Raw genomic sequence first — 27,223 nt, 5'->3', positions numbered from 1 at the left:
CATTCCAACGAGAATTTTTAGCCACTTAAAACCTGTACCAGATTATATCAGCTTTTTTTAGCAGCATGAGAACTGACAAGAACGATAACTATGGTTTGACGGCTGAGAATCGACAACTGTGTTCACATTTATGTTCAGTTAGGTGTGGTAAGTAATCATGAATCGTTTAACGCTAGAACAACGCTTTCAAATTATGGAAATTTACTTTAAAAAAATAAAAAATAAATAAATCTGTTAGCGAAGTTCATAGGACACTGGCGGCTCATGCATATTTATTTCTTGAATGGCGAGGGCTATCGAGCCATGCTGACTGCATTTTTTTTTTTGGAAAGATAAGTGAACTAAACAGCGACGAAGTTTGATTCCTTCAAGACGGCGCAACTTGCGCTTAACAATCGATTTATTGCAAAATAAATTTGGTGACAACTTTCTTTCCAAAATTGGTCCTTTTTAGAAGTATCCGTTTTCTCGCCTTTGTATTGCTTTCTATGGGAATTTGTTAAATCCTTGGATCATGCCGACAACCAGGCAACTCTTAAAGCATTGGAAGCCAATACTCAAACCATCATTTACCAATACTCAAGCCACAAGATTTATTAAGAAAAGTAGTCAAATAATAGAATGATATTTCAAACTAACAATAACAACTTTCTAAACACATCAAAGATGAAAATGCTTTGAAAATATCTAAAAAATTTTTGGTACTGCTCTTTTTGAGCTGGCAACTGTATATCAAAGAATTATTATTTTTTTCTTTTTCAAAGCCTTATGTCTAAGGACAATAGTTTTTTTGTTAGGTGTAAGGTGCAAGGTAGTATTCGAGGCGAGGTAGTCTGCTGTTTTGATATCTGCGGGCATAACGCAGCAGATATGGAACCTTTAGGCAGTTAGGTGCCAAATACCTATAATAAAAGCGAATGTTGCTTAAAAAAAGGTTAATGAGTTTTGCTTACACTTAAATACGCATCTTTTAGTCTAAATGTAAAAATTCTCAATTCCTAAAAAAATGTATTACAAATTATTACTTAATTGAAAAAAGCAGTCAGATTTGGACTTGTCGGTTGTGCTAACTAACGTTCGTACTATTGTATATAAACTATTATTTAAAATATCTATATTACAATGATGTTGATTTTACTTACAAGTACTGGAGTTGGTCTTATCCTGAAAAGCTGCGTTTGTATGTGAGTGTAGAAATGTAAAAGTAATGTTAATGGGAAACATGAGAAACACATTATGAGAAATCAACTACGATTAGTAAGAAAATTAATAAGGAAAAAAGTAAAATAAATTTTAGGCAATTAAGTAATGAAAAAAATTACCGAAAATAAATATTTTTCTAAATAAAAAACACCAAAACATATGAAACTGTGCGCAAACTAATTCTAGTGTTTTTGGTGCACTTTTATTTAAGTTTTTAAGTGTCAATCTGGTGCTTGTCTCTTTTTTGCTATGTTTTTTTTCTGTTAATATTTGCACAAGTGCATGCGCTATAGTAAGGTAAACTAAAAATATTACCGGCGAAAACTATGACATATTCGGTACTTTATTTTTTTTAAATGTTTTTTTGTTTGTTTTAAGTATTCACGTTTTTACATACCTCACAAGGTGGTGGAGCACTTCTATAAGAAGGAACTATTTTGAAGGTAACTGAACCACGCGCTTCACGCTGCAAAGAAAAAAGGGTGAAAGCAAGACAAACAAATGAGAACTCATTACTTCGATTTATTCAACCATTATCTGGGCACGCAGCGACAACAACTCATAAAGTACACAATATGTATGATACACCTCTGTGCACAATAACAGCAGCGCGATATGTGGCAAAGTTTTGAAAATGTTGTTTTCATTTTTTTCGTTTTCTTTACTTTTTTTATTTAATTACATTTTTTTTAATTCAATTTTTTTCTGTTTTTATTTTATAATAAAAATATTTTTATTTTTTTATTTATATTTTAATACAAAAATTATTATTTTTATAAAAATATTTTTGTATTATTTTATTATTAAAACTTATTTTTATCTGTACACAATAATAGCGCGCGATATTTAGCAAAGTTTTGAAAATGTTGTTGTTTTTTTTTTTTTTCATTTTATTTTTTCTTTTTTTTTTCTAATTATTTTGTTAATTAATTATTTTTTTTATTTAATTCAATTCTTTTTCTGCTTTCTTTTTAATAATTATTTTTTATTTAAAATTTTATTTAGTTAATTTTTTTTTTGTTTTTTTCTTTTTAATAAAAATATTTTTATTTTTATATTTATATTTTAATAAAAATAATTTTTATATTTTATATTTATATTTTAATAAAAATATTATTTTATTTATGAAAAATATTTTTATACAATAAATTTTTTTTTTAGTTTTATTTTTTATTTTTGTTTTATAAAAATATTGATTATACTAAAACAAAATTATTCAACTCAAACTTTTAAGCTTTGCACATTTAGAAAAATTCAACAAATTTTCATCAAAAGTTCAACGATTTTAGCCAGAGTTTTTAGAAAAATTCTGGGCCCGCAGTTTTGAGCCTATTCAATTTTGCCGTGATTTTTACCTGTGTAAAGTTGTTCAGAATTCGCGTTGATTTGTGTTTTTTTTTTAGAGGCTGTTATGCATTTTTCCCCATATAACGATTTTTTATATACGATAAGCTATATTTATGCAGGCAAACTTTTGCCTGACATTTGGCAATTTTTTCTGCGGTGGTCTTCGTTATTTGCTCCAGGTAAAAAACAAAACCGTATATTCGTTATATAGAAGAAAATGCATAACATCGTCAGTAAAAAAAAAGTCAAAAATCAGCGCGTATTTTGGGTCACTTGAAACTTGCATAAATTTTACCAGAATTGAATACGCTACAAAACTGCAGAACCAGAAAAACATAACCAAAACAACAATTATTTTGAACAGATTTTTTGTATTTTTTTTAATTTGATTTTGTACAAAGTTTGAAGTCATGGAATTTTTGCTGTAGTATTTATTATAATTAAAAAAATATAAAAAAATAATAAATATTTAATAATTCAAAAATATTATTTATTAATATATATTTAACAAAATATAAATTTGAATTTATTTAACAATTAACTAATAAGTAAGTAAGTAGTCAAAACTATGCAATATGTCGCGCTGCTATTATTTTGCACAAAGTGTACATATATTATACATATGCATATACTTACCAGCATGCGTTGCAATTGCCCCACAGATTGATGTTGCACGGGCTGGCCATTAATTTCCCGTATCTCATCGCCAACATGCAGCGTTGCCTGGCGATGTATCATACCGCCATGCATTATTCTGGCTACAATGCAACGCCCATCTTCGGTCATTTTTAACGTTATGCCCTTAAGAAAATTATGCAATTATAAAATTAGTGTTGAATGACGATCACGTACATGTCACATACGCACACACACACACACATTCATATTGCCACACATAGCTATGCACTTTTACATTCTATTGAATGGCACAGAACAGAGGCTATTTCTGCTGCCGTTGCCTACTTACCATTGGTTCGTCCGTGTTTTTCTGGAATTGCACCAAACGTACTCTGGTTACATGCTGCAACTCGCCATTGTCCACATTATCGATTTCGTCGCCATTAATATATGGTGCCAATGGTGGCGGTGTAACGCGCAGTGCCTCCTCGCCGTAAACGTCTCGGGCAACAACATCGTGAGTGTGTAGTAGTGCCTGCAATCAAAAACCAAGCAAAAACTAAATTAATAACGTGATGACAAACCGCACGCAACCTTCTTCGGCCACTAAGTAAATTCTTGTAAAGAATATATTTGTGTGTAAGGCTTGTATGGCAGTAGGATGGAGTGGGAAGAGAAATATTCTTGAAAGTAGCTGTGAAAATGTGGTCAACAGGGATAATAAATATTAAATATGGAATGTGTGCTGCACCCAACTTTACCAATAAAAGTGTCCTTTACGTTGCAAATTAAACAGATATATGTATATATGTATACACATTTTAACCTTCAGCAAGCGCTTGACTTTAATGGCCACCAGGGCGTATACATAACACGAAAAGGCCGTTGTGCGCCCGCAACTTAGCTGACCAAGCACTTAAGCGAAATTGTGAAGTTGTTTATTTTTATTTTTTCTTTAACCGTCGCCCACATGTGCCTCATGCTTACACAAAATATTTCTGCAACATTTCAAATGATTTATAATTTCAGTTAGAATATACATAATTTATTCTTTAATTAAATTCACGATATTATTCCCGAATTGCCTAAAAGGCGTTTAATGATATGAATACATATAACCATATTTTACACACAATAAATCAACTGTTGTTGGGGTTTTGGTTGAAGTTAATTTCTTATAGAAGTACATATACATATGTATGCACAGTAAGTCTTAAAATTCTGTTCACAATTTCATATTGTACAGCATCACTATTTTCTTAGTAGATTAGATTTCAGCAAATTACTTATAATTCCTTTTTTGCGTAGCAAACAAAAATAGTTATTTGAACGCGATATAGGCAACAGTCACCTCGAAGCCCAAAATGTGTAATATTTTGAGTTGTCTCAAAATTGTTTTCACAACTCGAGGAAACATAAACAAACACCTGAAACCTAACGGTATACTAATATAGGTTTGTTTTGTATATTTCTGGTTGCTGCTGCATGTATGTAGATTTGATGGTAGCACAAGTGATTCATGCTGTTCATTATTTCCCATCAATAAGAAAACGTCTTTCCGGGCTATCGTAAAAAAAGTGCAGGTCAAAAGAATGTACAACACGGATGGAGTGGTGAATAGTGAACCGAATTGACGAAAAACCAAAGTGCAGCCTTAGAATGTTAGCCGCAGCTTTGGAAGACCGTCAGGCTGTGAAAGTAGGTCACGGAATAGCCCGAGGAGTTCTTTTTAAACTCAAACTTTCATCAAGCAGTGCAAGAAAAAAGTCATACATACATTCCGTCAAAAAAAATATCGGGAATTGTTCATTTAAAAGCGTGCGTTACACATACATATGTCTAAATATAATATGTTTTGCTGGAATGTTGGTACAACTGTCCACTATGGTGTCGCAGAGTTTGAACGTATCTGTGAATTAGCTTGTTTTTGGCATTTAATTATATATTATCAATCAACCACAGGTGTGCTCTGCGATTTTGCCTATGGATAAAAATATCGAACAAAGAATTTGTCTTAAATTGTATGTTTTGAACGGGATGTCATGAGCTGAATCATTGAAAATGTTGCAGGAAGCCTATGGCGTGTGTGATTTATCAAAAAACACGGGTCTACGAGTGGTATAAGGCTTTTGCAGAGGGCCGAGAAATCGTGGAAGATTTACCCCGATCTGATCGCGCATTAACGTCTTCAATGGATGAAAACGTCAACAAAGTCAAGGAAATGGTATTCGGAATTCGTTTTAAATGGTTCTATGGTAAATAAAGAATATTATTTGAGGTTATGCGACGTTTGAGAGAGAATGTGCGTAGGAAATGGCCCTACTTGTGGAAAGAAAACTTATGGATCTTGCACCATTATAACGCAGCGTCTCACAAGGTCTGTGAACACTTTTTTTACTAAAAACTCGACAAATATCATCGAACAACCATCGTATTCACCGGACCTAGCACTCCTGCGACCTTTTTCGCTGAAGGAGCTGAAGAAGTTCTCTTCAACCGCATTTAAAAGGTGGTTTGATAACTGGACTAATCGTTGGCATATGTGTATTGCTTTGAATGAAGCCTATTTTGAAGGCGAAAAAATAAATTGTGATGAATAATCAATTATTTTGCGTTTTATTGAACAGTTACCAGTACTTTTTTGACAGAATGTACGTTAACAAACCAATTTCTTTTGCTTTAACTCACATTTCGCACTCAGCGAAGTATTACGATAATGTTTTTTTTTTTGTGAGGAGACAAAAATAATGCTATGTAACCACGATGGACCCAACAAAGCATAAAGAAAGCTATTAACAGACCTACAAAAAAGGACAGTTTTCTCACAGTGAAATTTCGGAAGCTAAGTGTAATATTATCGGGTTATATTAGTAGCAAAGGAGTTGGTGAAATTAAATTTAAATATCAAAATGTGTGATTTCGTCCATTTTCAATACCCAAACACCTTGACAAAGTTTCATTGAAATATTTAAGCTTTTACTCGTGTTATTGCGCCTACATACAGACAGACAAACTGACGGACAGACGTAACTATATCCATTTCTCTAATTATTCTGAGCATTTTGGTATTTATAGTCAGCGTCAAAATTAGGTGTACACTGCACATTTATAAGTTTTGACTAATTATTTATTTGTTTTTTAATTTTTTTTCTATACATACATATATATAGGGTTTTTCAGTAAGAGCGCTTCAACTTTTGAGCTTTTTTGAATAAAACACAAACGGTTTGACTTTTTTAACTAATTTTTTTTTATTATCGAGTTTGAACATATACATTTAAGTATGAAATTCGATTTCTTTTGCAAGACCACCGCGTGCACGTTTTACGAAGTCCAATCGTTGAACCCAATTTTCGACCACTCTTTTGCATAAATCGGCCGAAATTCCAGCAATTTCACGTTCAATATTTGCTCTGAGCTCACAAATCGTCGCCGGCTTGTTACTGTAGACCAATGACTTCACATAACCCCAAAACGGGACGGCTTGTTAAATGGACCGTAAAATAGCCGTAATGCTCTTAAAGTAGCAGCAACAGAACGATTATTTTCATAAAAAATTTGCACGATTTGCAATCGTTGCTCAAGTGTGTAGCGTTCCATGATGAAATGTATACTAATGAAGTTTACAAATGACAAGCGAAAAATAAAAAAATATTGCGTCGTTCGCCCTCCCTATCGGAAAAAAGTTGAAGCGCACCTATTGAATAACCCTATATTAGGATTAAATATATATTTCAAATACGAGGTTTGTTCAAAAAATAAGGTGAGTTTTCAAATCTCGCGTATGTAGCCCATTCGACTTTCGATTATTTTTATTTTTTTATGCTGGTACACTCGTCTCAAAGATATGTTCTCGGTTTTTGCAATATAACATTTTCAGTTTGTTTGTGAGAGGCATAAATAAGACAAGTGTTTTGTGTGTTTGTCGATTTTCTGCCAATGGTCGGGCTCTCCTGGACTCTTCCATTGGGACGATTGGGCTTTGGGGTCGATATCATAACCATATACCTTATTTTTTTAACATAATTCACCTTAGTTTTTGAACAAACCTCGCATAGCAAGACAGTTTCAACGTTCATACTACAACAACTACCATACAAGGCGAATTTATTAAAGGTAGTGTTGGTAAATCAGCTGATTGTTTTTTTTCTTTCGCTGTGTCGATGTGTCTGTTAGCACAGAATAAAACAAGGCGAATTAATTTTTTGTTCTCTACTTTTCCAATCATTTGCCGTGACAATCAAGCGTACAAAACATTGTTGTTGGTCTGGTTGCGCCACCTTTAATAAATGCGATCTGCTACCATATAAAGGAAAATTTTAAACTTTGTATAAAATTTGTAAAAATTCGTCAAATTTTCATAAAAATTTCATAATTGTTACTAAGAAATTTTAGAAAAATATATAAGGTGCAAGTTTCAAGTAGATCAAAAAGTGGATTGAAACGCATGTAACCAGCAAAACTGCTGTTGAGTCGCAGTGGTAGAGAAATATTTTTCTCTGAAAACGATGAACAACATTATTTTTTTTTTGTTTTGACAGCAAAAAGAATTTGGTTGAAATTTTCTGAAGGATTATGAATTGTAAAATATAAAAAAATATTGTATGGCGCATTTGATAGCGTTTTTAAAAGGCAGATCTGCCTGTATAAACGGAGTGAACGATTCTTATAATTGTAAGTCAAAAACGTGGACAATTTTTCCTGAAACAGCAAGCAAAAGCCGATATTTTGCCAATATTTTTGTGAGATTCATGGGCTACCAATGTGCGAACACTTACTGTATAGTACGAGTATATCACACATATTTGTCAATGTGTGAAATTTCCGCTCCCCGCGCTTTTTCTGGAAATAAAAACAAGAAAGCCTTATACTTTTTGCGGATCGAAAATGTGCGGGATGCGAGAAAATTAACACTTTTGCATTCTTTTTATTCTATTTATTTTGTTTAAAATATAGTTAGAAAGATACAGCTACTTTTTTTGTTTTTCGTCTGGACAGACTAGCAAGTGCAGCACTCAGACACAATTAAATCCATTGTACTGCACCTTTTTAAATTTTTTTTCTTTAAACTCGACATCCGAAGAAATCTGAGTAGATCATGTGGTGCCAAGGAGCCAAGGTGGTCGCACAGGTCGCAAGGTGGCACATCAGTGCCAAAGACCTCAGGCCTGATTCGAGCGAAGGCGGGGCAGACGCACAGAAAGTGGTCCGCCGTCTTAGTGGTCACCGCCTAGGTATTATTATTCGCCTTATTCATCTTAGCATCACAGTTCTTGGTGAACCATTGCTTCATTTACAACCTTGCGTCATCTGTTTCTATCTAAGGCTACCTCCTTCCATCGCCGTCCGTTTAGCTTTTTCTGGTTAACTTCCACGCCTTCGTGCTATATCTTTTTGCGCCGTCCTCTTCTTCGGCCTCCAACCAACTGGGCGTAATTCAAGTTGTTCTCTTTTTGGGTATTCTGAGCACGTGCTCAATCCATTTTATCCTCTGAGATTTTATAAATCTTATCACAGTTCAATTTTTTGTTAATAAAGGGTGGTTAAATTTCAAGGGCCGATGTTGAAAGTGAACCACACCTAAACGTCAATTTTTTTTTCTGCATTTCATTTGACATTTTTCAATTTCAGACTAACTCAATTTGAACCATGGAAAGATACACAGCCGAGATACACATTTTCACCTCAGTGGATTCGTCAATAAGCAGAATTGCCGCATTCGGGCGAATGATAATCCAAGAGTGATTGCCGAAAAACCAATTCACCCACCGGCCGGCAGCATCATTGGGCCGTATTTTTTCCAAAATGAGGCCGGTCAGGCAGTTACTGTGAATAGTGCTCGCTATCGTGAGATGATAACGAACTTTCTATGGCCCGAATTGGATGTGGGTGATATGTAGTTTTAACAGGACGGTGCCACTTGTCACATAGCTAACGAAACAATGGCTCTTTTGCGCGAAAAATTTGATGATGACCGTCGCGGCGATGTCTATTGGCCGCAAAGATCATGTGATTTGACACCGTTGGACTTCTTTCTTTGGGGTTAATTGAAAGAAAAGGTGTACGTCGATAAGCCAGCAATAATTCAAGAGCTAAAGGATGAGATAATTCGGCACATTAACGGCATAGAACCTCAATTATGCCTCAGCGTCATCGAAAATTTGGACCATCCGATGGAGGTGTTTCGCCGAAGCCGCGGCGGCCATTTGGCCGATATTTTGTTCCATGCGTAATTGAGTTATAATATTGGTATATTATAATAAAGAGAAATGACAATAATTTCTTAAAAAAATTGTATTTTATTCAAAATCAACACCGGCCCTTGAAACTTAACCGCCCTTTAGTTCCAGCTTATGATTATATTTAATTCGATAGGTACCGTCTTGCAGTCTTACAGGTGCATACATTTTTCGCAATATTTTTCTTTCAAATATCATTAATTGATTAAGATCAGTAGTTTTCAGCGCCCATAGTTCGCAACAATAGGTAAGCACGGGGCGGATTAAAGTTTTGTATATCCTAAACTTTTGATCGCGAGACTTTAATTTAGACTTAAGCTGCTTCAAATTAGAAAAATAAGACTTATTTGCTCTTAAAACTCTTTCATTTTTTGTCAATGATGTATCCCTATTGGCTGATATTTTGATACCCAGAGAGATAAAATCTTGTACACTCTCGAATGCGTAATGACTGGGTCATCATGGCTTAAACCGGACTATAAACTTCAATTTCTCTGTGTTCATTCTTAGCCCGGTATTGCGTATTATTTTTTCTAGTTTTATAAACGCACTCTTTAACTCACTTCTGCTCTTCGCCATAATAAGTATATCAGCTGCACAAGTATATCATCTATCATCATTAATCGCAATTTGGAAAGACCCTTTATTTATAGAATGCATACGCACGCTAAATTCAACACCCTTACATTTTTGGTTGGTTTTTGCTCCTCTAATTGAATGGAATTTTCAACATTAAATATATGAAAAAGGGAAACAAACCAACCAAGTGGCAAGCAGCGGTTTTTCAGCCATACCAAAGTTTTATTTCTTCGCGTTCGTGTTGTGGTTTAATATTAAATTATTATGGCCAGTCCTTTCGACCGCGTATAACAGTTATTATTGCACTCCAATCATAGTTGAAATATACTCCTGCTTGCACGGTGGACGGTTCGTTGGAAATTTTGTCGGAGAAAAGTGCTCAGCAGATGCGGAATTCGGGTCTCGGGTTCAGCGGTCGCTGGTCGGCGGTGGCGGTGGCGGTTTTCGGGTGGTATGGTTAATGAATTATGGTCAATAACAATTTTAATATGCCTTGCAATTAATTTGCGGTTTTGCTGTGTCACTCAAAGGAAAATGTAGATATGTTGCGGCATGTAACACATCATAACCAAATTCTACCGATGTATATCGATTGTACTCAAACTTCGAACTGCACAATCAATACATACACATCCATATACAATATATATAAATATGTATGTGCCTATAAGGCCCCATGATTGTTTATCTGCGGCAGAGAGGAGGTACATCCAAGTAAAGCAGACTATGTACATATGTGTGCACACATACATGCATACTACTCGTATATATGTTCATAGGTATGTATGTATGCGCTTTTCATGCCATAGGCATATTTCATCATTATTTTTATTATTATTGCTTTTACCCTTCTCGTTTGTCGTTTGTCGTTTGCCATTTTTGCTACCGTTGCTATCGCTGTTGTCTCTCTTTCATATTCATTTATGTATGTTTGTATTGTTAACCATCTTGTTTTATGATAATACAAGAAAGTTCAAGTGTTGTTAATATTGTAAAGGGAAAAAGGATTTCATTTTGTGCTTTTCTAAAAAGGACTCTGCCAGCTGTGGCCATCAACAGCAATACACCAATCATACAATCACACCCCCAATCACGCACACGAATGATATTCTCCCTTAGCACACACCGTTCCTCTCTTACCCTACTATCACAACCAACAACGGTATGCACAAGAACTCAGTCGACCCCCACTGTTCACTGTTGTAAAGTCACTGCCATCTCCTGGCAAGCACAGGCTCAAAGGTTTCTAGCTTAGCATACAGCGCTATGATGGTATCGCCAAGGAGATTGTGGTTTATTTGCAATTGCTTGAAATCTGGCATGCGACCGGTATTTCCCATAAAATTCGTTTATTAAAACCTTTGATCGGGAAACGCATTTGAATGCTAACGCACCACCACCGGCTGGCTCATGATTGTCTTGCACTCTGCTGCTGCTTATGAAATATCATTCAATCTCTAACTTTGTTTAGGTTGTTATGGTCAAGTAATTTTATTGCTGCCTAAACAAATGATTTTAGAGCAGATGCCTGTGCGACATTATGAATTTTAATGAATTTTTATTACAAAAAAATGCCAGCATCGTAGAAATTGAATGGAATGATGTTGCAAGTCTGCAGCTGTGATTTCGACAAGTTTGACCAAAATTGTTTAAAATTCATGCAGGACTAATTAGTTAAATATGTTGAATTGAGAATCTCGTTTTTTTATAAAAGGAAAATAAATGTTATCGCTTTCTCAGTAATCTTTTCCGAAAAATCCAATTCAAAATAATGTTACTCACATTATCATCATTACTGTGAAACTGAGTTAGTATTAAGTACCTTTTTATGTGATAAAAGAGCGAAATTGCTTGCTGTAATATATATATTCGTGAAATACCTATATAAAGGGTGATCAGATTGGAGGGACTTTTCCCAATAGGGCGTTTTGACAGATCACGCGTGACTACTGTCAAACTAAATACGTTATTTGTTCAGTATTCATTGAAATTTTATCTTGGAAAGACTTACAGTACACCTCAACAACGTTTACAAATCGTATAATTGTATTACGAAAATCGACGCTCAGTGAAAAGTGTTCATCTCGCGCTATTTCAAACTTATGGTGTACAGCGACGAGGTCCATTTTTGACTTAACCCTTTAGGGACGGAACCCTTCCGCGGAGCCGAACCGACAATGGGCGAGCGTGGCTGAGGACGAGAGGTATTGGAGTGCGAAAGAATATAAATAAAGAAAATAAATACGTTGAACGTTATCAAAACTAAGACTTTATTTAACACAAGAAAAATTTTGCATAAAATCTAAAACTAATTATAAAGAAACTGCCATCACTGCTAATGCACGGATTTCACTTCCACTTGACGAAGTAATGCCGTCATCTTCCGTCTTATCAGATTCACAGTAATATTCATCAAAACTCGCTTAGCCATCGTGCGTAGGATAAGATATAAAATATATAAAAAGCCTGCTGGATTCCCTGGCAGTGACCCTGAGAGACTGAATCCAAGAACTGAAATTCGATCTGACTCTACCGTTCGCACATCGTAAGTTTACATTATAAAGAAGATAAGACTTAAAAAATTTGTAAAAGTCACCCCTGTATTTAAAGCCTATATTGAGAGGAATACGGCAACACAAAACAAAAATATTTTTGTATTCCTCTAAAAACCGCCGAAATGGGTTGTTTTATTATAAATTGGTTATTTGGCATCCGTTTTTTCAAAAGAAATTTCAATATTCTGGTCTTAAGGAGTTCCATATTTCGTTCTAATGTCCTCCATAGACGTTTTCATATAGTTGGGTCAGTTACCCAGTATTGCAACCCCCTAAGGTATCCTTTTGTTTCATCAAACTCAGGTACTGTTCATAATCAAAAAATCTTCATACTCCTTCAAAGTTCATAACTCTTCAAATGCTTCCCAATAGAAAAATTAATCATTGCGAAATTAGTGAATTAAATCTCATTAAAAATACAACCCAGGTGCGTTTTATCAAAGACAGCGCGTGCAGCCTCCCTCCTATTTACTTATATTAATTAGAGTAGCGAGATGTTTCATAATTATTGGAAAACCAATTTCTCTGGCGATCCTTACTCTACTCTTTATTTATTGAATTAGAAAAAGTATTTGATTGCGTAGAACGCAGTGCAATTTGGGAATGGGATGTAGGCGCTAGCTGTAGTCATTCTCGAGCGGATGGTCAGTGAAAGAATCGAAACTGAAAAAGGCATACGCCAGGGACGCGTGTCGGAAAATAAGTTCCGTTAACTTTTTGAACGTTTCTTTGCACTTAAAACGTATATTATTACGTTGGACATCGAAATAGCGCAGTTAAATTTCAATTATTAGTTAAAATGATTACAGCCAATTTTTTCTATGAATTCTTGTTTGTTATATTTGCAAATATAATTGTTTTCTTTAAAATCGTATCGGGCATGCAAATGAGTAGAGGACCTCACTGCTCACAATAAAAGTGCGCTATTGCAGTGTCCAGTTCAAAATGTGATTAATTCCGATTTTTCAAACGCTTTATAAACGCAGGCACTGATTTGCTATTTGTTGAAGTTTTTTTTTTTTTTTTTTGATAATACTGAAATAAAAGAAAAGATTTGCGAAGAAAACTGTTTTACTAGGTCATCCAATAAATATAATCAGCATTATATTTATAAGTATGTTATTATAGGGATGTGCGTTTTTTCTCTGTCTACAGCTGGACGTACGTATGTACATAAGCAGCCATTCGAAACTGAATGTAGCAAAAAATAGTGACTGGTCTTCGATTTCGCACTAATTTTGCATATGGATTAAATTCATGCTCAAATTGATCAAAATGGACTTAAAATAAATTGAATTTTTTTTTCATAAAAGCTATGGCGGTGGCAAAAGTCAAAAAAGCGTCTACCAAAAAGTGCTAAAACTTTATATCAGTTAAAATTTCCTCTTCCGATTTGCATAAATGTGGTATCGTTGGAAAGGCTACAAAGCAGACAGTCTTTCAGTTTGATTTTGTTTCTGATTTTTTCCACAAAATATTTTTTTTAAAGGGTCTACTTTATAATTTTCAAAATTTCGTTCCAAAAATTGCCTAAGTGTATCTAAGATATATATAAGGTATAGCTCTATCTCTCCTTTTTCTCTACGCTATATCTTTTTTCTCTCTCGCGGAACGAAAATGCTCAAAACGTTGCATGGCCTTGAAATTTTGCTCTCCATTCTCGCTCGTCCATCGACGCCTAAGAAGTTTCACTTAAAAAAGTGTATTTTTACTTAAATGGAAACAAACGGCGAACGGCTTACAAAATAAATTTAAATTAATATTTGAATGTAAAACACATATTTTATCAAAACGCCGCTTTAGTGCTACTTGGGGAGTGCCAGCCTAGTACTCCAAACATTTCACCATTTCCATTCATTTCAGCACATTTTATGGACAAAGTAAATATATTTCGTATATGCATGTACATATTTATGTGTATAGATAAATGTCTGGTACAAATAGGAGTTATTGCTGTAAATGCCAAGTATGATTGTTTTAATACATAAAATGGTTTAACTTAGTCCAAAAATTGTATTTTGAGAGTTAGTTTTTAAATTTAAAACCGATTACGAAGTTGCGCCAGTATGAAGCTATTAAGTTACCTAAACAAAGTAGGGTCTTAATGAATTCTTTCATAGAAGAAATGGATTCATCATACATTTAATTGACTAAGAACAAACTTTGAATAAACTTACAAACGCTTTACCAACGTAAGCTTGAAGTTTTGATCTCCAAATCAAGATTATTCTTACACTCCTAGGTTAGGTTAGGTTGAAGCGGTTATCCTATGGAATACACTCATGATCATAGCTCATTGTGATGCCGCATGGGTAGCTTGTCCCTATCTCTCCTAAACCAGTGTGTGATTTTCAAAAATTTGTTTTCTGCAGAGATGAGATCTTCCAACTCATTAAAAAGTGTTTACCTAGAGTAGTAAACCTACGTCTGGACAGAGCAGGACAGTGGCACAGTAGTACGAGATTGTTGAGTGTCGGCCACAGTTGACGGGCGATTTTGCAGGTGGCTTCATTACACCATCTTTCGTTTGCTTTCCTTGCGATTTCTTCAAGGATGAGTAGCTTACATGCTTGTAGGGGTATCCCTACGCCATTGTCTATGTACTCATCGGTCAATTTGGTGCTGAGTCTCGCTAGTTCATCGGCTCTACAGTTACCCTCAATGTCGCGATGGCCAGGAACCCATGGTACCTTTAGGTGAAATGACTCAGCCATCTCGTTACGAGGTGTGCGGCATTTTAAGGCTACCTTGGAAGTTGTCGACTGTTCTGTGAGGGATTTTATCGCCGCTGGGTTATCGCTGAAAATGTAAATATCATTTCCGGATATTGCAGCACACTGTACCAGTGTCACGGCTTTCATTATTGCCATCAGTTCAGCCTGAAAGTCACTACTAGTCGGGGAGCCGAAAACTGAAGGATATCCCCAGATGTTCGGAGTATATACCTTCGCCCACCTTGCCCTCGAGCTTTGAGCCATCTGTGTATACCGGATGGACTCATCCTGTCTTACATCGTCCCGTTCCCACTCTTCCCTTGAGGGTAGGAGGGTCGAAAACGCTGTAATTACAAGTGTAGGCAGGAGTGCATAGTCCACCAATCCGGGAAGCCCCAAAGTGCTAGCCAGGATTTTACCGTGACCATAATCCGTGTTTGACCTCTTACTTAGAGTGTTCAGCCTTATTGCCGCACTGCGTGCGTTATACCTGAAAGAAGTTTAATGCCGCATATAATGCTTTCGATGGTGTGGTTGGCATCGCACCGGTTATCAGAACAGGTGCTAGTCTTTGAACTTTGTCAAGTTTTTTGATGTTTACACCCTTCTCAAGGGCATTGGACCATATTACAATATCATAGTAGAGAATTGGTCTAACCACTGCTGTGTAGAGCCAATGTATCATACTGGGTTCCAATCTTCATTTCTTCCCAATTAGCCTTCCGCAGGAGTACAACGCGGTCATAGATTTGTGTGCTCTGTCTGCGACTGTGAGCCCCCAATTTAGCTTCCTATCTAGTACAAGTTTTATATATGTTGCCCTTTCTGTTACTCTCAGTGGTTTACCTCTTAGGATACACTCCTCACTATTTGGTAAACTACCTGCACTTATCTATGTAACTTAGAGGGCTTTTTAACCATTTTTTATTTTGAATTTATTTGTGTAAAGTCTTTATTAATTGACACATTCTTGATTTGAAAAAAGATGTTTGTCATCAGCGCTGGCATTCACGTGCTCTGAACTGGTAATAAGGTTTCCCCAGTAGTTACCGCATGCCGAATAGTTGCTAAAATGTCTGAACACTGGCTCCAATTTTTTAATACTACTTAAAAGCTGTGCTGGGCTTTGCTAAACCTCCGCTGGGCACTTCATCCACCCATGTGAAGGTAGACTTATTAGAAACCTATTTCCCGTCATTATCAACTTTCTTATAATGAAGCCTGCAACGTATTCGATAGCGTCGATGCTATTCAATTATTCTCCATGTTGTAACTCTTTGGGAAATTTTGGCTGTTTGCAAAACATGAATGCCTTCAAAATCACCACATCATAAGAAATAAAGCTTTTCTAGATTCTCCATTAGTGCATCGATTTCAACCATTAAACAAGTTGGTAGTGAGGATGTGGCAACAAAATGATGGGGAAGCGCTAATTGGATTCTGGATGAATCACTACCACTTTAACCAACAAACCGACCAACCCAAACATCGGTTTCGGATGGTCAAAAAGTTTACTTTTCGTGCTCATCGCCCCAATGACTCTATGATGTCTTCACTTAAGCGTTATCACTACATATTATAAAACAAAGTCGCTTTTTCTGTCCCTATGTCCCCTTATACGCTTAAATCTTTAAAACTACGCAACGGATTTTGATGCGGTTGTTTTTTAAAGATAGATTGATTGAAGAGGAAGGTTTATATCTATATAATGTGAAGAAATATATAAAGGGGGCGTGGCAATCGGTCAAAATGTGGCAAAAAAACATAAATTTTTTGTTTTCACGGCCATAAATCATAAACGAATCAACCAATTAAAATGAAACTTTCTTGAAGTTTAACTCTGAAATATTTACTTTCGTTCTGCATCAAAAAAAAAAAATTTATTTATTTGTTATTTAACCAAAATTGCTTAAACAAAAGCAGCTCTTTTTCCAAATAAAGCTGTTTGTGTGTTTGTTCGCTGTCAACCGAATGAAGCAACAGGCGTTAAGCGATAATCTCACCACACCTCATTAATGTTGAATTACATCGTATGGTGACGTATGTATGTATGTATTTACGAATCGCTCGCATTATTTCATTTCGGACGTATGTACGTACATATGTATGTATGTATGTACTGAATTCCATGTAATTATATGCACATACAATTTTACAGCGAAATAAAACGCTATTTTCACGTTCTATATTAGTAAATCGCACATAATTAAAATAGAGTTTTTGAATAGTTTTTATTGATTCGGAGCGCGTTTAGTTTGCTATCGATTCCATACAATAACATTTTTTGTCATTTACTTTTTACGACAACTAATAGCTTATTTTCGAAGCGATTTCAACAAATAGGTACAACATTAATCCTTATCCAATTAAATACCTTAAATACATTGTTGTTTTCATATAGATCTATGTATATGGCTCTTTACAGCATATAATTAAAAACAATATTTTTCAAGATATTACATCAGTAATTAGTAATTGAGATCTACCGGAAAAATTGCGTTAGCTGTTGCGTCTTTTGGAAAGAGGCCGAACCACACACTCTACAATGAAGCACCCGCTGAAAATCGCCACCGATGATGATAACAGCGTCTGTAGTGTTTCTAGACAGAGCAATACAGGAAAATTGATGCGTGACTGCTCATTAATAGTCTGGGACGAAGCTACCATGTCAAACAAGACGTCTGTGGAAGCACTGGATAGGACAATGCGCGATTTGCGCAACAAAAATGCACCTATGGGTGGATGTACAATTCTGTTCTCAGGAGATTTCCGTCAAATCCTACCAGTTGTGACTCGAGGAACACGTGCTGACGAAATAAATGCTTCGCTAAAAAGATCCCACCTTTGGTCGCATGTCAATAAATTAGATCTTAAAACTAATATGAGGGTTTCGTCATCTTCACGTGAGAACAGGCTATTTCCAGAGATGCTGCTAAAAGTTGGCAATGGAGAATTAACACAAAGTGAGGGAAGGATTAACCTAGAAAACCTTTGTGTTTTGATAGACAACATCCAAGAGTTAGTCAACAGTGTCTATCCAGACATTGATAACATAAGTTATAAGACAATATCTTGGTTTAAAGAAAGAGCTATTCTGTCACCAACTAACGAACAAGTAGATAAAGTAAATAACTTGATTATTTCAAAGATTGATGCGCCGACGAAAATATACTACTCGGTCGATACTGTTCTCGATTTGGAAGAAGCTGTTCAATTTCCTACAGAATTTCTAAATTCTTTGAACCCGTCTGGACTCCCTCCTCACAAAATGGCGCTGAAAATAGGTTGTCCTGTTATTTTATTAAGAAACCTAAGTCCACCTAAACTTTGCAATGGCACGCGTTTGCTGGTAAAATCACTGAAAACTTTCATAAAAAAAAAAATTTAATACCGGAGAAGATGTATTGATTCCCCGAATCCCTCTGATACCATCGGATCTACCATTCCAATTTAAACGCTTAGAATTTCCGGTAAAGCCATCTTTTTCAATGACCATTAATAAATCTCAGGGTGTTTTTGTTTTTGTTGACTGTTTTTCACATGGCCAACTGTATGTCGCTCTTTCAAGAGTAACCTCTAGAGAAAACATGTTTGTATTGTCTAATGACAAGAAGGCTATGAACGTTGTATATAAAGACATTCTGTAATATAGTAATTGTTGTAAAAATAAAATAAATACATATGTAAAAATGCAAAAAGTTAATATGCAAAAATGTAGGGTATGAATTTAGATATCCCAAAGATAGCAGGAAATCTTCATGCTATAAAGAAAGGGGAATTGTTTTACTCTAAATTTAACGCGTGCGGGCCACGGGCAGTAATGAATAAGCCAAAACTACTGGATCGATTTTAATCATTTTTTCAGTGAGTGACATGGGGTATATATTTTATACCCGTGCGAAGCTGGGCGGGTTGCTAGTATAAGGATATATTCCGTTTGTCCAAAGACGATAATCTGGTGACTGTCACCCAAAGCTTAAATTATGACAGCTGGGCATGTTACAGAGAATGTGAAGATCCCGATACCCCAATCGTTGACGACGGAATTATCGTTCTGCTAACCGACCATGACGAAGTGATAATAGCAATAACGAGCCTAAAGAACAACAAAGCCACGGATGCCGACGGACTGCCGGCTGAGCTATTCAAACAAGGCGGCAAGGGGCTGGTAAGGTGCATGCATCAGCTCCTATGCAAAATATGGTCAGATTCTATGCAAAATATGGTCCGATTGGAATTTAAATATCCTCTGCCCAATCGATAAGAATGGCGATCCTGCAATCTGCGCCAATTACCTCGGGATTAGTCTTCTAAATATCGCCTATAAGGTTTTAGTGAGCGTATTGTGTGAAAGGCTGACGCCCACCGTCAACCAACTGATTGGACCTTATCAGTGTGGCTTTAGACCTGGAAAGTCTACCATCGAAAGTCTCTGCAAAATGACGTTGTTCAATATCAGTAGTGCTGACAGAATAGGGAAGGACCTGTTCGAACCGTTTGATACCAAACGATTTTTCAAACAGGATAACTCTCTGTTGTGTGACTTCTTTAGCCTGATGCGAGCCGCGCATAATTGTTGGCGTATGGCGATGATATTGACATCATTAGCCTTAACAGCCGTGCTTTTAGTTCTGTCTTTTCAAAATGGAATGGGTCTGGTGGTGAACGAGGACAAAACGAAGCATCTCCTGCCATCAAACAAACAGTTGGCGCACTCCCGTATCGGCAGTCACGTAACTGTTGACAGTTACGATTTCGAGGTTGTAAAAGACTTCGTTTATCTCAGAGCCAGCATTAACACCGATAACAATGCCAGTTTTGAAATCCAACGGACCATCTCTCTTGCCAACAAGTGCTGCTTTAGACTAAGTAGTCAATTGAGTTGTAAAGTTCTCTCTCGACGAAAAAAAACTTACACTATATAAGGCTCTCATTGTGCCCGTCCTAACGTAAGGCCCACAAGCTTGGACGATGGCAACAGCCGATGAGGCGTCTCTAGGAGTGTTTAAGAGAAAGATTCTGTGGAAGATTTGTGGACATTGGCACGTTGAAGATGGCGTGTATCGCACGCTATGGAACCTGTATGAGCTTTCCGGCGACAGAGAAATAGCACAGCGATATATCCTGCTCTGAAAGTATTCGATGTGCTTACACCTGGTTGTAGCAGAGGAAGAGGAAGACCTCCTCTGCGTTGGAAGGATCAGGTGGAGAAAAACTTGGCTTCACTTGGTGTTTCCAACTGGCGTCAGTTAGCACGAGAAAGAAACGACTGGCGCGCTCTGTTAAACTCGTCCAAAATCGCGTTAGCTGTTATCGCGCCAAACAAGAAGAATAAGAAGGCTTTATTCCATGTTCTACTAGTGCTCATTTTCAAAATGAAATGTTTTTGCTACAAATTCTACTTTTCCTCCACTTTTACTAAAAATTTCTTGAATTAGCAACCCAATGACTTGCTAAGAGAGCCGATTTGTCAAGAGGGTACGGGAAAGCTGCTTACTGAGCAAACCTTTTATTATTGAATCATGGTAATGAACTAAACAGATAAAGGCAGGCTTAAGTTTACTCCTAAGCAATCCAGTAAATAAAAAAATTTACTATTATACAAAAAATATTTAAAGAATTAAGACAATTGAAGTGGTAGCAACCAGAAAATAAGTATTTATGTAGAGAAATTGAAGGCCATTACAAAGAAAAATCACCGTTGTTCGGTGGGCGGGCAGAGAAAATTCTACAAAAATTTTATTTTTGATAGCAAAACAGCCGCGTAGCAGGTAGGAACATAAAATATTTATAGAATATTAAACACACCGCCTTGCTGACGTGGCCTATTCAAATTAAAATTGGAGTAATAAAATGAACGTTTTCATCACATAAAAATACATTGAAACATTCTTTGCTTTAGTTAATGATTCTTGCAAAGTAGTTTCTGCGCTGAAATTAATAGAGAAGGCTATGAATGGGGCTCATATATATGTAGATTAATACGTGTGCAGGGTTTAATGTTCAAATAGCAAGGGAGTTATTACTTTAATTTTTACGACTGCAAAAAAGTAACAAAGGACTGGCAGATCAAATTTGTTCTTCATTAAAATAAATGTCAGAGTAAACTTAAAGACAATTTGTAGGGCTGCTTCCTAGAATCACGGGACGAATACCAATGAATTATCAAAAGCTTGCCGCACATAAAAGTATAATACTCCGTATACAGAATGAATAGTGAACTGCCAAAAGCAACCATCCCAATTTAATATCAATTCATTAAATCAATGCCGGTTTTACTACGCTGATACCTACCAATTTACCAACCTAAGTACAGTTCAACAGCTCAACACTCACACCTACAAAAAATATAGTAATACAGAGAGGACAATAGTTTAATGAATGATAATACGTGTTTCATGCGCCAGTCAACGGCGCTACCCACAACGGTAACTCCAAGGTTGGTATAGTCGGTCTAAGGCAACTCAATGAATGAAACCGTACAGATTCGAGAATGTCATAGCAGCGAATTTTCATTTTCCCACAAATGCATTGTCATCATCTAATTGGCAGCCAGGCATGCCGTCACGTCAGCGACAACAAGTGAACAAAGTTTATGAATGTGCGATTTGCAATATTGAAATATTGTCGTTTTGACGTAATTTGATGAAGTAATAAAAACTGTAACGATCCATTGAATTAAATTCGCTGCTGGCAACAGAGTGAAAATAAATACAAACACAAAACACAAAAACTGAAATGGTGGTTGGGAAAAAGTAGTCTGGGAAGCAGCGGCATAAGGACGAAGATAAATGGACGAGTGTAGAGGAAATACGCGAATACAAAAACGTGTTTACTGTAATTTTTGTGCTGCCTATTTTTCTGCATAGTTACCCTTCAATCGCGTACGCTTTGGCGGACATTTCATTTGGCTGCTGCTTTTTCCTTGCACTTATCGTCAAGTGACCGAAATTGGAATTTGAAATTCGAAAGACCCACTCAAAGCGCCAAAGAAACTTGAAACCTGAGTCGTTTGCACTCTACTCTCTCCCATTTACTTCTGCACTTCTTAAGTACTTCACGATGAAGTGAAATCCTATAAAATGATACGGGGGGGAAAAGAGTAGTCGAAAGTAAATTAATAAGCATCTCAGTTGTGCCACGACATTCCACCATTTACTGCTGCTACACTTGGGCACCACTTAACTGTGCTGATGCTCATCTTTATGTATTTGACGACTTTACTTAAGTAGCCCGTGGTATCTGCGCGCAAATCTTCTCTGTGACATTGATACACGCTAATGAAATGTTCACTGCTAAATAAGCAACGCAGGTTGGACGTCGCGCACCCACTTTATCTAGCCATCGATTGCCTTGCTGATGGCATTACTTGCTTTGCACAGTGGGTGAAAAAGTGACATATTGGCAAAGAAAATATTTAGCTCTCGAGTCAACTACAATTAATATATTTTCGGATAGATAAGGCGGTCATTAAATCAATGCACGCGGCTATACTATGATATAGATGAAAGGTTGCACAGGCATTCCGAGCAGCCCTAAATGGTATTAGTGTCGTATTCAAGGCCAGTCTTATTTCGGTACCGGGACAGAGAGATATTGAGGGATATTGTAAAACAGATGAGCTAGCCAGCTCTTCACTATAGTGACTATAGTGATAGAAGTACTATTTGTATGCCTATGACCACGAGCCAATTAATAATTAAGAATAACATTATTCAAGAGGCCAACAGGGCATGGAGAGTTGAAGGCACACGCGTAATAGCTAAGCTATTATGGCCACAAATAAATAAGAAACAGGCAAAGGAATTGACATCAGAGGACACATCACGAAGGTTGGGAAAAGACATTGAAATTAGCCTTTCAACAGAGGACATCTCGAAGGTCGTGGCTTGTATAACCGGTTTTTGGCTATGCGGCAGACATTCCTTGAGATTAAGAGTTTTCTCCCATGAGTATTGTAGAAGTTGTAGAGATGATGAAGAGGAAGAAAGAGTTTAGCATTTCCTTTGCAATTATCCAGCCTTAGCTAAAATCAGCGCAGGTTTTCCAGGTAGATATTTTTCCCAACTTTCTTACGGAACTGTCCGGTGTGAGAATTGGACCAATCCTGCGCTTCATAAGAACCACAAAATGGTTCCACGAAGAAAAATAAAGGAGGTTCCTATGTCGCACAGACCGACTACCAGCATAACCTAACCTAGCCTAACCCCGGTTCGAAATAACAGGCATGAAACACCAATTGGTAAGAAAGATTTTTTTCTAATAATGCCATGAAAAAGCTCTTCATGAAAAACCTTCTGTCGTTCTGAGGTGGCATAAAACTGTAGATCCTTCCATTGGTAAAAAAAATCAAGACGCATACCACAAATAAGAGGAGCTCATAAAAATACCTATCAGAAGTCTTCGTGTCAGTTTTTTATGTATTCTTGTAATGAAGTGAAAGCTTAAAGTTGCTGAAAAATTTCGTTGATTTTTTATAAATTTTTTTCTTGACGGTGTTGCTCATTTTATGTAGAAAAAGACCCACGCCGTAAGTGAAATTTTTTTTAAAAAATTCTCTTCATAAAAGAAAATTTCATATATTTTACGTAGAAAATAGAACACCATCAGAAAAAAAATTAAAAAAAAATCAACGAGATTTTTCAGCAGCATTCAACATGCAAAATTGCATACCAAGAATTTATGGAACAAATTGTGAAACTGTAATACAGTTTGTGGAGTTCTTCTAACTTTTATATAAAATTTGAGAATTGGACTTCTATGGTTTTTGTTAGGAAATGAGCTACAATTTTATAAAAAAGAATAATAAACATTCAGAAATAAAAAAGAAAAATAGTTAAAACTGTTCAAAATGTTGATTTGCAATTTGCGGTCGCCGTAGCCGAGTGGGTTGATGCGTGACTAAAACTAAAAATAAAAAAAATAAATAATTGGCGGGTACACTTCTGTTAGGTGTTTGGCCGAGCTCCTCCTCCTATTTGTGGTGTGCGTCTTGATGTTGTTCCACAAATGGAGGGTCCTACAGTTTCAAGCCGACTCCGAACGGCAGATATTTTTATGAGGAGCTTTTTCATGGCAGAAATACACTCGGAGGTTTGCCATTGCCTGCCGAGGGGCGACCGCTATTAGAAAAATGTTTTTATTAATTTTGCTTTCACCGAGATTCGAACCAACGACCTCTCTGTGAATTCCGAATGGTAGTCACGCATCGGCCGCCGTAGCCGAATGGGTTGGCGAGAACGTAGGTTCGAATCTCGGTGAAACACCAAAATTAAGAAAAAGTTGTTTCCAATAGCGGTCGTCCCTCGGCAGGCAATGGCAAACCTCCGAGTGTATTTCTACTATGAAAACCTCCTCATATGAAAGTATATATAATATATATGTGGAATAGCATCAAGACGCAAGCCACAAATAGAAGGAGGAACTCGGTCAAACATTCGAAAAGTCCAATTATATATATACATACATTGTTTATCAAAATAAAGCAAATTCGAAGCTGTTAAGCCGTACACAACATTTTATACGAAACTCAACGCATCATGAATTTTCCAAACGAAAAGCAAAGGGAAATTCAATTACTATTTGTTTATTTATTTTTCCATTTTAGATCACAGTGCGAAGTCATTGCTTATGGTCCTTTCCTGCCTTCAGTTATGGCACATTGGGGATTAATTTCGTATTTGAGGCACCTAAATACAGCAGCACATTTAGATACGTTCTTCCGTTTCAAATGATGTCCAAACACCAAACGTCTCTCCCAACCACCTTCCGCCACTTAAATCGCTTCCGCCAACGCATAACAAACTTGACACTTTATTTGCCTGTTTGCTTAGCCACCCGCAGATTACCCAACTTATCTCAAGTATTTGCGAATGAATTGCAAATGGACGAATTGGTGCGATGTAAGTTAGTCATACGCTGAAACAGCATTTTGGACCCGAGGTCTTAGACCGTCATTTGTTGGTCTTAATAATTATGACACTAATATTTGGGACTTAGCAACACCGTACAAACGGCTACACACTAATGTAAAAGGTGTTGCCATAATGCGAATGTTGGGAAATAAGTGGGAACAAAGACAACAGAAACAAACGAAAAGAAAAAGGTCTGAGAACAGCCAAAGTTTGGCAATAATGAGCAATACTTTAGGCAGCAAACTTTTAAGTAACATTTCGTTTTCGGTTTTGCCGTAGACTGGGGCATTCATGCTGTTGTTTACAAGGGTACATCATGAAAATTATTTAACAGCCACTCAAAATCCTTCCCAAGTAGATATGTACAATATCGCTGCCACACTCCACTCCTTTAGTCCAACGCAATTCACAAACATCACGAACCATCCATCGATGCTGTAACCCAAAACCCAAGCCGATGTCAGCCAGCCAACCAACGAACGAACCAACCAACTAGCTGAATCATCTGGATTAATGCTGAATTTTAATTAGAAAGCTATGGTAGTTATCTGCAAATTGGCCAAGTATTTCATTTCGCTTGCAGCATCATCGTAGTTTTGACACTTTTGTTATCAACGCCGCACAACCGGCAAAATTCCACTTTACACCCGCCATTTTCCGCTGCCGCTGTGCTGTTCTGCCGCTGTCGACTTCAAATTTCCGTTTGCCTATCGACCGGCATCTCAGCACTGAACACAGTCAGTTCAAGTACAAAGTACACAAGTAGGTGTTTGTGTGTGTTTGCTGTACTTCTTAAATTTTGTGCTTAGACGAGAGATGAGCCGGATTTAGAACACAGCAACGCCAGAAGATTATCTGTTGATTTGCAAACGATGCATGCAGCGCAATGGGGTTACATGTATCCTTGTTATTTCATACTCGCAAATTAAACGCAATGAAGTAATGATTTACTGATTTTGCGTCGACGATTGTCAGCAGGGATAGGCGAATGATGATTGAATTCCGTAAGAGGTGTCTATGAATGATATTGATGGCCCGGCTTATATATGTAGGTATGTATTATATTTTTATACTTTGTTTCGTTAACTCCTATTGGAGCATAGGGAGTCTTTTTACCCATTTCATATAATGTAACACAATAGGATTTGTTTTTTTAATGGACTATGGGCTCAATTCCAACGCTGCATAACGCATACTTAATACCCTCCATATTTGTTTTGGGTAGCACTAAACACTTTGTTGGGAATGAGTAGCTTGTGAATGGGTTAAAGAATGGACACGAAAAATATTGATCGGGTGAAAATCGTTGGAACATCGAGTTTATATAAGCTATCAAAACTATTTTTCTTCTATTTTCATTCTTTATTAAACGTACTTTGTTAAGCAAAAAACTAATATAAATTTTCTTTGTTATTAACAAAATGGCGCAATTTAGATTTGACTCCTCTCATTAGGCGATGGACATCAGTTGTTGTTACGGTATCTGTTGCTCACTACCAATTCACTTTAAACTGCAGCTTATTTTTAATTTCTTTTTTCAGATTTAGCAATTTTCTTTTACCCATTTCCCAAAATTGTTCAATGGGTCGCAATAGTGGACAGTTGTAAGTTGTACCAGTGCATGGCAAGACGGCTATAATGACACGATGCTAAAGCGAGCCAGAAGAGAACTGAGTCTGTATGTTGTTTTCTGAATGGCAAACACACCTTCATATACATTTCTTGGTTTATACTTATATAGTGCCCGTGGTAAAGAACATTTTGCTCTTCATACCACACAGGCGGATGGCTTGGAAAACCAAATAATTTTTTGTGAACTTGTCCAATATTTTTAGCTTAAAGCCTCCTGGGACTCCTCGTGTCTTCGTTGCAATATAAAACTCAGCGTCCTGAATATATTTAAAGTCTGCTTTGATGAACGTTTCATCGTCAAGCCAGCCATATTTATGCATATCTTGACTGTATAATTTTCACGTACGTGTTTTATCACTCTTATTTGGCTTATCATTTCGAATGGGCCCTACAATCTTTTTACATGGTCGTAAACCTTCACT

The 27,223-nt window shown here is 36.5% G+C and overlaps 1 protein-coding gene across 5 annotated transcripts in view; it reads right to left on the bottom strand.

Moving 5' to 3' along the window:
• The window catches only part of LOC128855258 (peripheral plasma membrane protein CASK), a 118,797-nt gene that overhangs the window by 22,578 nt on the left and 68,996 nt on the right, over positions 1–27,223 (bottom strand). For 3 of the 5 annotated variants that reach the window (XM_054089995.1, XM_054089991.1, XM_054089993.1), the window contains 3 exons: positions 3,518–3,703; positions 3,187–3,351; positions 1,601–1,669 (listed from right to left, as the gene is read on the bottom strand). In XM_054089995.1, coding sequence (XP_053945970.1) covers positions 1,601–1,669; positions 3,187–3,351; positions 3,518–3,703 — 420 coding nt within the window. Of the gene's footprint in view, positions 1–1,142; positions 1,173–1,600; positions 1,670–3,186; positions 3,352–3,517; positions 3,704–27,223 lie in introns of all 5 variants that reach the window. The other 2 variants (XM_054089990.1, XM_054089992.1) reach the window with 1 other exon arrangement.

Source organism: Anastrepha ludens, chromosome 2 (genome assembly GCF_028408465.1).
Source record: "Anastrepha ludens isolate Willacy chromosome 2, idAnaLude1.1, whole genome shotgun sequence".
In the NCBI taxonomy this organism is placed as follows: domain Eukaryota; kingdom Metazoa; phylum Arthropoda; class Insecta; order Diptera; family Tephritidae; genus Anastrepha; species Anastrepha ludens.
The sequence above is the reverse complement of the archived record's forward strand: the minus strand, read 5'-3'. Positions and strand labels throughout refer to the sequence as shown.